The sequence below is a fragment of the Castor canadensis genome, chromosome 12 (assembly GCF_047511655.1).
Source record: "Castor canadensis chromosome 12, mCasCan1.hap1v2, whole genome shotgun sequence".
Lineage (NCBI taxonomy): Eukaryota > Metazoa > Chordata > Mammalia > Rodentia > Castoridae > Castor > Castor canadensis.
In genome coordinates, this window is record NC_133397.1 from 46644518 (window position 1) to 46656910 (window position 12393).

Below are 12393 nucleotides of genomic sequence, written 5' to 3' on the forward strand. Positions count from 1 at the left end.
GACATGGCTCCTGCTCCGACCATTGCCACCCTATGTTATGCAGCGTTATGTTTTAAGTACTGCAGATATTAGCCATCCAAATCTTTTCTCTCCCTTCTCCCTTTCATTCTTGAGGCCACTGGTAGAAAGCTTAATGACATAATTTACAGATTAATCTAGGCAAATATCAAGGAGATAAGCAGCATCCAAACCTGGCATCAGGAATCAGCTGGGGAGCATGTGAGGCACTCAGATTAAGGTGCTCTGCTTTTAAGTCTAGAGCAGGCCTTAAAGTCTATTTTCACCAGTGGTTCTCAATCCCAACAGGACTACTACATCATCAGGGAGCTTTAAAAAGATGTTAATAGCCAGGTGCTGGTGGCTCACGTCTATAATCCTAGTTACTTAGGAGACAGAGATCAGGAAGACTGTGGTTTGAAGCTAGCCTGGGCAAATAGTTCACAAGACCCTATGTCGAAAAAACCCATCACAAAAAAAGGGCCGATGGAGTGGCTCGGAGGGTAGGCCCTCAGTTCAAATCCCAGTACCGTAAAAAAAAAAAAAAGCAAAAAAAAGTCAATGCCACAGCTTCATGCAGAGATATTTTTATGAGGAACATACTGAGCACCCAGTACCTTACAGTCTTTTTAGTTTCCACGTAGGGACCATGGCTAAGGCATAGCTTCATATAGCTCAGTAAGAAAAAGTCAACATATAATGGAAGGCTTCCCTACTCAAAGTGTGGTCTTAGGACCACACACTGATACCATGAGCTAGGACAATGAGTAAGAAGTTACATTTTAACATAATTGTCATAATTTTAGCACATTAATTTGAGAATCAATCAGCGAGGTTGGTGCTATCCAACAGAAGTTTCTGTGATGATGGAAAAGCTCATCTGTGTTAGTCAATGTGACTAAGCACTTAAAATATGCCTAGTGAGACTGAGAAAATGAATTTCTTAATTAAATGTAAACTGTCACATGTGGCTACTAGCTACTGGGACAGGGCAGATCTAAGTAATTCATTTTGATCAGAGGGAAGGAATTTACAGATCCAAATCTATGACTGCAAAAGGAATCCACAAGAGCCAGTGCCTAACAGAACTGTCTTCTCCTATTAATGAAGACAAAAGCCAGGTGTTAAAAACAATCCATTTATTGGGTTTTAAACTAGTTACACAATTGAAATAATCTGTTTGGCACTACTCTATACAGGGATTACACCTGTGTATGCTGACATGTCAATACTGTACCAGGACTACTGCTGGGCTTAGATTGGGTCATTCAGCAAGTAGATACTAAAGAATATACTGTAGTGCTCCTTTAAGGAAGACTGGACAGGGTGAGTTCCAAGATGACATTCACCAGCTTGTGGATTCTTTCAAACGACAAGATACCTTGCACTGTAGAAACTTGCCTCGGGCAAACATGGTGTGTTAGCATTTAGGAATGCACACAAAAAAGTTACATAAAAATTCAGACACGCTAATGATAAATGAACTAAAAGAAATCCCACATTTCAGCTTTTGTAACATTAAAAGATAAAGAAAATAATTTAAAAACACAAAAAAAATGGCATTCAATGGGTTACAAAGCCCAAAATCACTATAATAAAGAGCTACATGAATCTTTACAAATTAATAACACAATGCTGTGTGTAAAAGGCTGCATCTGTACAAAGTCTGGCCAATGCTAGCTCTACAGTTTATACAATCCTTTACATCTATGTAACATATATGAAACAAGTCAACTCAATACCAAGCCTTATTATTCTCTCAACGATTCTGTAGGCGGGGGGAGGGGGAAAGAGAAGAGAGAAAGAAAGAACAAAAGAGAAAAAAATTACAGAATGTCCACAAATACAGCAATCTTCCATTTAAGTGAAGTGTAACAGCTTTCAGAGGGGGATTGAACAATATTTGTAAAGAACATAGGTAAAAATCAACCAGTCAGGATGTTAATTGTTGTTGTTTATTTTTAGAATCACATGTTGTACACACACAACGAATCAATCAAAATTTATTCACCAAACCCCGGTTTTTCAATAACTGGCTCTACTCAGCACCACAAACTCCAGTCTGTGGGGAGCACACAGACATAGACTTCTGTGGCTTGGTTGAGCAATCCTTAGTCATCGGTTCAGTTTTGAGACTTGCCCTTCTTTTTTCCTTTCCTCTTCATGGCTCTCCAGACCCAAGGCTCTCAAGTCTTCAGATTTATGGCCCACTGCCCTACCACCATCTAAACCTAACAGCCATTTGGGAAGAATTCAAAATAATTTGAGATGAATGAAATGACAGGACCTGTATTACTGACGGGCATTCTCCATGCCAAGAAATTGTTCCTTAATGAGTCCTGGACTTTGTTTGGTCTTGGACACCATGATCATACTGGGTAATTATTTCTGGTCTGAGACCCCATGACTTTGTCAGATGCCTCAAAGAAAAAGTGATCAATATTCTGGAAACAGTTCCAGATGAGTTAGGAAATCAAATGGCAGCTGAGAACTTGTGGAACGCAGACTGATGAGACCAAACACAGAAACCACCAAAGTGACAAGAGTTCAACAGAGGCAGAGTTCTAAAGCCTGCAGAGAGCCACCACAGATGGTACCTGAGGATCTGGAATTTTTGATGAAATGAGCCTGAAGTGAGGACTAGTCATCTGCATCAGGGAGGGGGAAAAAAAAAACAAAACCTCAATTAGTTAACAAGACACTCAGTTCTAAAACCCAAGAAAGGACGGTTTCTCTATTCTTCCTGTCCCATCCTTTATGGAGTGGGTAATACATACTTTATGTACTTCAGAATCCAGATGTGGGGCTAGCAGAGTGGCTCAAGCTGTAAGTAGCAAGCATAAGGCCGAGTTCAAACACCCCAGTGACGCAAAAAGAAAAAAAAAAAAAGACTCCAGATGAAATGTTTTCACAACTGTCTAGAACCCAGAGTCCTCAGGACAATTCAAAATGTCTCATTCAGGGGCTGAGGGCATGGTTCAAATGGTAGAGCACCGATCTAGCAAGTTCAGGACTCTGAGTTCAAACCCCAGTACAGCAAAAAAAAAAAAAAAATCTTTTACCTAACTATTACCAGGCTACTAAGACTACTCATTCATAAAGGTCCAAAAGCAGCCATACCAATTTTCTGCTTAATAACTGAAACAAAAAGGCATGGGAAAAGTATGGGAACTAATTTCCACGGGGCATAGAAAAGGCCATGTTTATTTATTGAGGTAGGGTCTTGCTATGCAACCCAGGCTTGCTTTGAACCTGTTACATGGCATAGGCTATTTTCAAACTCATGATCCTCCTGCCTCTGAGATTACAGGTGTGTGACAACATGCATGGCCATCATGTTGGTTTATTTATTTATTTAGGTGCTGGGAATTAAGCTCAGGGCCTCACACATGCTAAGCACATGTTCTATCACTGAGTTACACTCCCAGGCCCCAAAGCAATGTTTAAAAACAAAACAGCTAACATGCTAACACAAAAAAAAACTTTAAAACAGGGAACTCCTCCCACTTTATCTAAACAGTTGTACTTAAGAATGTCAGCAAAAATTAAAAAACTAGAGCTGGGCATGGTGGCACATATCTGTAATCACAGCTATTTGGGAAGTGACAATCAGGAGGATTATGGGTTGAAACCAGTCCAGACAAAGTTAGTGAGATTCCATCTCAACAAGTAAGCTGGGCACAGTGATACATGCCTGTCATCCCAGCTACGGGGGAAGCATAGGAAGGAGGATCCAGACTGGCCCACATAAAAATGGGAGACCCTGTTCTAAAACTAATGAAAGAAAAAAGGGGCCACCAGGCGCATGGCTCACGTGGTAGAGTGCCTGCCTAGCAAGCTCAAGGCTGAGTTCAACCCTCCAGTATTGCCCCCCCCCCAATTTTTTAAAATTATACTTTTTTTTCAGTCACCAAGAAAATGACATTTGCCTGAGGACATGTTATGTTTAAATCCAGAACCGTGTTGACTTACCCTTCTATGCGTAGTAGCATGGTGACACAAGGAGATCAGTGAGAACAAGCAGTTGGTCATCAGTGAACTGCTGTTTGTGTTCTTGCCAGTTGTCATGGTGTGTCCTTCGGAAATTGGATAAGGTCTTTTTTACAGTCATCTGTAGAGTAGGCAACCCACATACATTTTAACCTCTCTGAACAACAAAAGGGCTATAATGCAGAACATCTTTAGCTAGAGTTCAGATCTTACCCATTACAGTGCCACAATACTACAAACCAACAAGTCCATCTTATCTCCCCAAACCACCAAACTTGCAGAAGTACTAGTGTCACTTTGGACAAACCAGTGAAACTCAGACTGTATTATTAGACCAGTTTCAATAAACACAGCTAACTACAAAGGTGAGAAGGACTAAGTCACTAGTTTCTACAATTGTTTAACTCACAAACATACATGTTTACAACCACTATTTCCCATTTAATATTAGCTTCCTTTCAGTGAGATACTTTCCAGACACAAAAGGCTAGACAAATAGAAGCATAAAATTTAACTACCCAGATAATTTTAGCAATACTTTAGTTCCATTATAATGGAAAGAACAGAAGCTACAGTAATATTGTTTGGTACCAAAAGATCTCAAATATACATGGGAACAATGTCTCTGCAAAATTTTAATCACTGGAGAGCTGTGGCAGAGGCAGTAGCTTTATCAAAGCAGCAAGTTTAAAGTGTTAAGCAAATTAATACAAATGGTTTCTTCTAAAACATTACAGATACTGCATGTGCAAATGAACCAACAAAGGAGAATTATACCTCAATAGGCTGAGGATCATTCAGATGTGCACTGAGATTCATAAGGAGCTGGGGCATCCAAGTGGGAACGTCATAAGGACTGGAAAGAACACATGCACCAAGTCCAAGCACTCCAGCATGGCGCTTGACCAGCTCTGCAAAGAAAACCACACAGTATGCTATTTGGTCTCCAATATACTCGTTGCAGTGAAATAAACTGGTTTCTAATTATGCTAGTGGTGCTTCAGTGTGTGAATTTCTGCATTAAAAATGAATCTACGACTGCATACATCAAAAGCACAGCTTTTTGGGCTGAACTAAAGCCCTGTATTTAAAAAAATTTAAGACAGCCTATAGATGGCCCTCAGTGAAAGCAAAATTGTTTCTAGGCCAGGGAATGTGTCATATTATTTGTGAAAAACTAACATAATAGTGTTTTTTTCTGATCAACGCAGATTCCAAAGTACAATCCCAGATCCTAACACAACCTCAAGCCAGTGTTTTTCTTGATGTGATTATTCCCACACAGAATTCATGAGGTAAACACACCATGTGTGAAAAATGTCTGTATATCTCAAAACAGAGAACTGCAACATGTCTGTATTCTAAGGGGTCTCTGTTCTTTCCTTGGTGGTAAAAATTAAATTGATTTCAAGTCCTCCTTCTTCCGCATTTGTTTTTTTTTTTTTTTGGCAGTGCTGGGTATTGAACCCAGGGCCTTGCACATGCTGGGTAAGCACCCTCCCACTGAGCCATATCCCCAGCCACCTTATAATTTCTTTTCAAAAATAATCTCTTTTGTCTTTTCTTTCTTTATTATTGTGGTGCTGGGGGTTGAACCATCACTTGACCACACTCCCGGTTTCCCTCGTAATTTATAACAAAGACTTAAAATTACCTTGGGACTTCATTATTTTAAAAAAACACAATTCTTGCCAGGCACCGGTGGCTATGTCTATAATCCTAGCTACTGAGGGGCAGAGATCAGGAGGATCATGGTTTGAAGCCAGCCCGGCAAGTAGTCTGAGAAACCGTATCTCAAGAAAACCCATCACAAAAAAGGGCTGGTGTAGGCCCCGAGTTTTAGCCCCGGTATTGCAAAAACAAAAAAAAAAAAACCCAAAAAACTCAGGCAATGAAATACAAACATTGGCATTTTATTGAAATCTGCTATTAAGTAATTATATGACATAACTGAGACCTAAGAGCTCCATACTCTAAGTACAAATCCAATTATTTCCTATTTACTAATCTTCCCATGTATTTTCTATTTTCTTACGACTGTAGTGCAGTATCAAGGTCAGATGCTTCTTTGTAGTCACATATAAATTTCTCTTTAAACATGACATACTAGTCAGATCTTATTTTCATCTGCTTCTTTATGTTCAATTACACTGGGAGCTTCTGTAATGACTCTCTTCATTCTCACCAAATGACTACTGAAACAGTCATGTACTGTATAATGACATTTTGGACAATGAGGGACTGAATATACAATGGACTTAGTAGAGTCACAGCAGTTTTAAAGTGTTGTAGGTATACTCTATTATGTTCCCAAGATAAGGAAATCCTTTATAATGATTTGTTTCTTGGAACCTATCCTCACCATAAAGCATACTTGACTACTAAATATTCCATCTCCAAATAAAAGTAAGGCTTCTCTTTGTTTCTTGCAGTTTTTTTCTCTTAGTACACCTAGTCCTAAATTCTAAGAATAGGTATTTTAAATCCTCTAAAATAACTAATTCTGAATTGCTCTTTATAAAGATATTTTGGGTAGGGGTAGACTTGACTTATTAAAACAGTGTACAGGTTCCTTTATATCTACCTCAATTTTAGTTTTTACAATCGAGGCCCTGCCTTTTCTTAATGCAAAACTTCTCAAAAGTAGGGACATCTCTCCCCCTTACCTAGCAAAGATCTAGACACATACAAGTATTCCTAAACATCTGTTGAGTAAGCGTGGTTAATTCTCAAAAGGATATATATATTTTTTTTACAGCAACATTACCTGCAGAAGGAATGGTATCTCCTACTGAACCAGGGTCTCGCTTTCTCTTCTTAGGTAGTTTTGTTTTGCAAAGTTGCTCAAAATGAATCTGCATAGGACTGTCCATGGTAAGGAAGTTACACTGTAACAGACCACTTAAAGTGGTAGCAGCCATTTCTCGAACCTGTAGAGATTATTATTTCTATTAGAATGAGACTCTAGATCTGAGGGAATAAAGGAGGTTGGGATAGTAAGGGGAGAACTGGGTAGGGACCTTCCTTGGAACTATGTGCTCTTTGGGAGTTTCCTGACAGAGGTGAATCATCAGATTCCCAAAGGGTCTATGGTCTCTATGAATTAGAGTTACGGAGTGGAAGTCCAACCATTCCATGCAAAATTCCATTTCTCCACAAACTGCCTGCCCACTGATTCTTGTTCCTCATCAGGGCTGTAACTGTAAGGCAGTCCAGAAGCCTCATAATTAAAATCAAGTTTCTCTACATTCTTAAACCACTGCTGTGATTGCTCCTATTGGTAACAAACATGGAGGACAGCCTAATTTATTCAGTTGGCACATATCATAAATTTAAGAATTCTGCAAGCTGTCATCAAACTACAAATATTTTATACAAATACTAAAAGCATCACTTCATTGATAAATAACAAAAATTCCTGATTAATATTAATATTTAAAAAGACAATGAAATATGCAAACCAATTTTTTTTTAATAAAAACAAAAATGACCAACCAAACCAAAAAGCAAATGTGGATTGGTGGAGTAGCTCAAGTGGTAGAACACCTGCCTAGCAAGCATGAGGCCCTGAGTTCAAACCCCAGTACTACCAAAAAGGCAAACGTTTTGCTTTGTATTTTTCAGACTCAATGAGTTCAGGGATTACAAGCACATATGACCACACCCGGCCCACAATTTATATACTGCTTGTAACTATTGATTAGAATGCTTCAACTTACTATTATGCTACAAAAAACTCTATGCAGGGTTCCCCCGCCCCCCAACCAAGAGTTGGGAGTTGAACCCAGGGCCTTGTACATGCAAGGCAACTGTTCTACCACTGAGTAATAATCCTAGCTCCAAATTTTCAAAACACAGGCTGGTAGAGTAGCTCAAGTGGTAGAGTGCTGCTCCTGCTTAGCAAGCATGAGGCCCTGAGTTCAAACTCTAGTACTACCAAAATTTTAAAACAGAAAGAACTGGGGGGTATGGCTCAAGTGACAGGTTGCTTGCCTGTCATGCACAAGGCCCTGGATTCCGTTCCTGCGTGTGTGTGTGTGTGTGTGTGTGTGTGTGTGTGTGTGTGTATATGAGAGAGAGAGAGAGAGAACAGAGTTCCATGTACTATTCTTAAAGACAGTCACAAAACGCACCTTCCCCCCATCCATCGCAGTGATAACGCATGCTCATACAGATTCTGTCTGACTCTGATCAGGCAACCTGGTCGGCCTCACTCCCATGTTTCTCCCCGGATACAGAGCTTGCTTGGTATGATCAGGGACACAAACTTATGGCCAGCCTGAGTTCCAAAAGATCCCTTTGTTGAATTTTATTTATATTTTGTGACTTTTAGTATATTTTATTAGAAAACGTTTCCTTTAAATATGATTTTTCTGGAAGAACTTTCATTCTGAGTGAGACCAATTTAAAGATCACAATTTTTTTTTAAACTTTTTTTTGAGGGGGTGGTACTTGGGTTTGAACTCAGGGCTTAATGCTTGGAAAGCAGGTGCACTACCACTTGAGCCTCACCTCCAGTCCTAAAGATTACAAATTTTCCTGGGAAAATAGTTCTCAAATAAAAACAGAAATTAAAATAGAAATATGCTTTTATAGTCAATCTGCAAAGTTTTAATACACAGTCTAATCATTGGTGGGTATAAGAAATATTCTTTAAATTTACTTATTTTTAACTTAATCTCATCCCCAAAAATGTTAAAGTGTGTCTGAAGTGCTAGTTTGTATACTGTGAACACACTGAAATAAATAATAATCATTAATATTCTAAATGTTCATCAAGGCTCTGCTATCATCTCTTCTATCATCAGTCGTAACACATAACCCATCATAACCAGTCTATACAACTAAAAACCAACGCTTCAAAGGAAGTTGCTCAGAGATTGTTGTGGAAGCCTCCACATTTCACGTACATAATGCATAAGAAATCTGACTCAATCCATGAGTCCACTGCACTTAAATAAGCAGTACTCTGTGGGAAAGAAGGCAAACCAGCTCTGATTGTTACCTCTGCTTTCTTCATTTCTTAGCTCAGCCTCTTCTCTTTTGTCTTACCTTCTGTTTTAGTGAGAACTGCCTTTTATCGCATAAACATATCTTTTGAATGTCCTGCACCTTTAGAAGCAAAATTAAATACCTGCTTAGGTTTGCTAACATTCTTCAACCTGCACTTGAATTTGGTTGTTTTAATTTTTCTTTATTAACAGAACACATGAGTTTTCTTCTCATTAGCTCAGAATGATTTAATTTCAGAGCAAGATGAACAGCAACTGGTGCTGGGGTTTTTTGAGGGAGCGAGGGTTAACTGGTGTTTTGAACTGAAGACCTCACGCTTGCTAGGTCAGGCACTCTTACCACTTGAACCATGGCACCAGCCTGATGAATACCATCTGTATGTGCTCTCCAATAGCACGCAGCAGACCCTTTGCTGACTCTTGTAGCTGGGTCAATCACAATCCTTACTGCCATAATACTCCTAACAGTACAGAGTATTCCTCCACAGAAGATTCAACTTTGTAATGGAGATTCCCCATGAATACTGATCTCTTATCCCTACATGAGATCTCCAATGTGAGATCAACTTGAATATGACATCTATCTGCAGTTTGGGTCCCATTTCTTTTCAACAGTTTTGTAGCAGCACTCTTGTTCATAGTTGTGAGTAGTTTTCTGATCAGAATGAATTTTATATTTTATTGTTACTGGAATAAGGAAAGAAATTGTACAAGATTCTATCTATCCACATTTTTTTTGTTTGTTTGTGGGTGGGACTGGAGTTTGAACTCAGGGCTTGGAGATTACAAAGCGAGTACGCTACTGCTTGAGTCACACCTATAGTCCGTTTTGCTCTGGTTTTACCCAGGCTGGCCTTGAACCATGATCTTCCTAATCTCAGCCTCCCAAGTAGGTAGGATTATAGAAATGAGCCACTAGCATCTGGCCACACTGTTTTTAAAAAATGACTCCAGAGGACTGGAGATGTAGAGCAATGGTATAGTACAAGGTCCTGGGTTTCATTCGCAGTGTCAAAGAAGGAAAAAACAAGTTCACCTTCTTATTACATGTGATAAACAAATACCCAATAAACATAGTTCTCTCATTCTTTAATCCTCTCCTTCTTCCCCTTTTGTTGGGGGCGGTACTAGGGTCGGAAATCTAGGCCTCATGTTGCTAGGCAGGAGTTCTACCACTTGGACCACTCTACCAGTCCTTTTTGTGCTTGGTATTTTCGAGACAGGGTCTTAAGAACTATTTGCCTAGGCTGTCCTCGAACAGAGATCCTCCTGATCTCTGCCTCATGAGTAGCTAGAATTATAATCGTGCACCACCTGCACTCCCTCCCCTTCTCCTACCTTCTTTTTAGAAACAGGGCCTTACTGTGAAGACCAGGCTGGCTTGGAAGTCAGGATCCTCCTGCCTTAGTTTCCCAGGTACTCGGATTACAGATATGCATCATCATACCTGGCTTGAATTTTCTTTCATCAAGTGACTTTTCCATCTGCTACTTTTAACACTAGATTAGAATTTTTCCCTTTCTGACCTTGTTTTTGGTACATTTCTTCTAAATCAGCACTTAATAGAGTGCTTTTCCTATTTGCCAACTTTTGGTCAGTGTTAAGAGTTTCTTCATTTTCATTTTTTGCAGGTTCTTGAAAAAACCGGGCTCTAAATTTGGGATGTAATTTCTACTTCTTCACCATGTCTCATTTTTTAAAAAGAGCTTTCCTGAGGCACAGGCAGGAACATCAGTCAAACCTGCAGCACACAAGTGCTGATGAGGGACACCAGCTGGGCGATTGGTACTGCCTCAGAAAGGGTGCTGGCTGCAGCTCAGGCTATTGTGACCTGTCCAATAATAGTCTCTAGCTACATTTCCAATGCTATTATTTGGGTTCTCTCCCAGATCAACTCTTATCTTTTTCTTTCCTTCCAAGGTCAGTCTCAGTCTAAGGCATTGAGGACTGCCAGCAAAATATATTTTTAATAAATTTCATGGTTATATTTATTTAAGAACTATGTTTAATAAGCCTATTATATGAAAGAAAACATTTAAAGTATCTGTGAAAGCTCCTAAAAACAGTACACTTTAATGAAAATGCTCTGCTACAACTTGGATGTTAAATGTCCTCCAAAGGCCCTTGTGTTAAAGTCAGTAACCTGGTGCTATTGGGAAATGGTGGAAACTTTAAGAGGTGGAGCCTTGTGGGAGTGGGGTTTAAACTCAGGGCTTCAACCTTGCCAAGTGGGTACTCTATACCTCCAGTCCATTTTGCTCTGGTTATTTTGGAGACTCAGTCTCTTGAACTATTTGCCCAACCTGGCATCAAACTGTGATCCTCCTGATCTCAGCCTCCCAAGTAGCCAGGATTATAGGCAGGAGCCACCGGATCCTGGCATAGTGGGAAGTCTTTAGGTCACTGACGACATTCTCTTCCAGGGGCTAGTGGAACCCAAGCCGCTTCCTGTCTCTTTCACTTCTCAGGCATGAAGTGGGTGGTTCTGCTCTGCCATGCAAGACTAGTATAGGTATGTGCACATGATATGCTGCCTCACCACAAGCCTACAATCAACAAGGCCAACAGATCATGGACTGAAACTTCCCAAACTATGAGCCAAAATAAATCTTTTCTCTTGATAAGAATTTATTACAGTGACTGAAAGCTGACTAATACTCTAAAAACTAAATTTAGGAACCAGTAACTTGAGATTTCAACTTTTCCGTTTCTATTCCATTACCTTAGATTTTTAAAAAAGACACACAAATTAAGTATTTTCTCTAAAGAGAGTCTGTGAGTACCCGAGGACTAGATTAACACTTTCTACAGTACACAATGAAGCAGGACAGGCTCATTGGGAAGGGAGAAATTCCCACTCCCAATTTCCCATAGAAATAAAGTATACAAAAAGTACTCAATTATATGGAAAAATTTTAAGTCAATAAAACAAGTAAAATTTTCAAAAAAACTTCAAGTATATTTTCTTTTCCTAGCACCAATTTAAAAAGCTGTACCTTATTCTGTACTTAACTACAATATGATGTTTTTACATTAGGCTATTTGAATGAGAAGATTACTTTTTGTACAAAGTATTAATATTAACTGCACCACTAAGGTCGCCTTTAATTTCTGTACCAAAGAGAGGAAAAACTATTGCACTTCTACTTTAAATCTACTGAATAACAGCATCTATGTGCAGACTTCTACTCTCCTCAAACTGTCTTCATACACACATCCACTAGTTCCTTAAAAATCAGTTAAGTGGGTTAATTACAATCGCCATAATCACCAATAAGAAAACTGAGTTTCACAAGTGTTATTTGTCCAACCAATTGGAAAGGGAAGACAAAAAAGAACAAGCCAAATATTTTTTCCATCTGTACTTTAGGAAATCATGATTAGGGTATTATAC

At 39.2% G+C, this 12393-nt stretch overlaps 1 protein-coding gene across 4 annotated transcripts in view; it reads right to left on the bottom strand.

Annotated features, from left to right (window-relative positions):
* Positions 1-1121: 1121 nt before the first annotated feature.
* Psme4 (proteasome activator subunit 4) overlaps positions 1122-12393 on the bottom strand; it is a 96177-nt gene continuing 84905 nt past the window's right edge. For 3 of the 4 annotated variants that reach the window (XM_074049706.1, XM_020168581.2, XM_074049707.1), the window contains 4 exons: positions 6755-6917; positions 4765-4898; positions 3970-4108; positions 1122-2645 (listed from right to left, as the gene is read on the bottom strand). In XM_074049706.1, the coding sequence (XP_073905807.1) occupies positions 3974-4108; positions 4765-4898; positions 6755-6917 (432 nt within the window). In that variant the 3' untranslated portion in view covers positions 1122-2645; positions 3970-3973. Of the gene's footprint in view, positions 2646-2680; positions 2822-3969; positions 4109-4764; positions 4899-6754; positions 6918-12393 lie in introns of those variants that run through there. The other variant, XM_074049705.1, reaches the window with a different exon arrangement.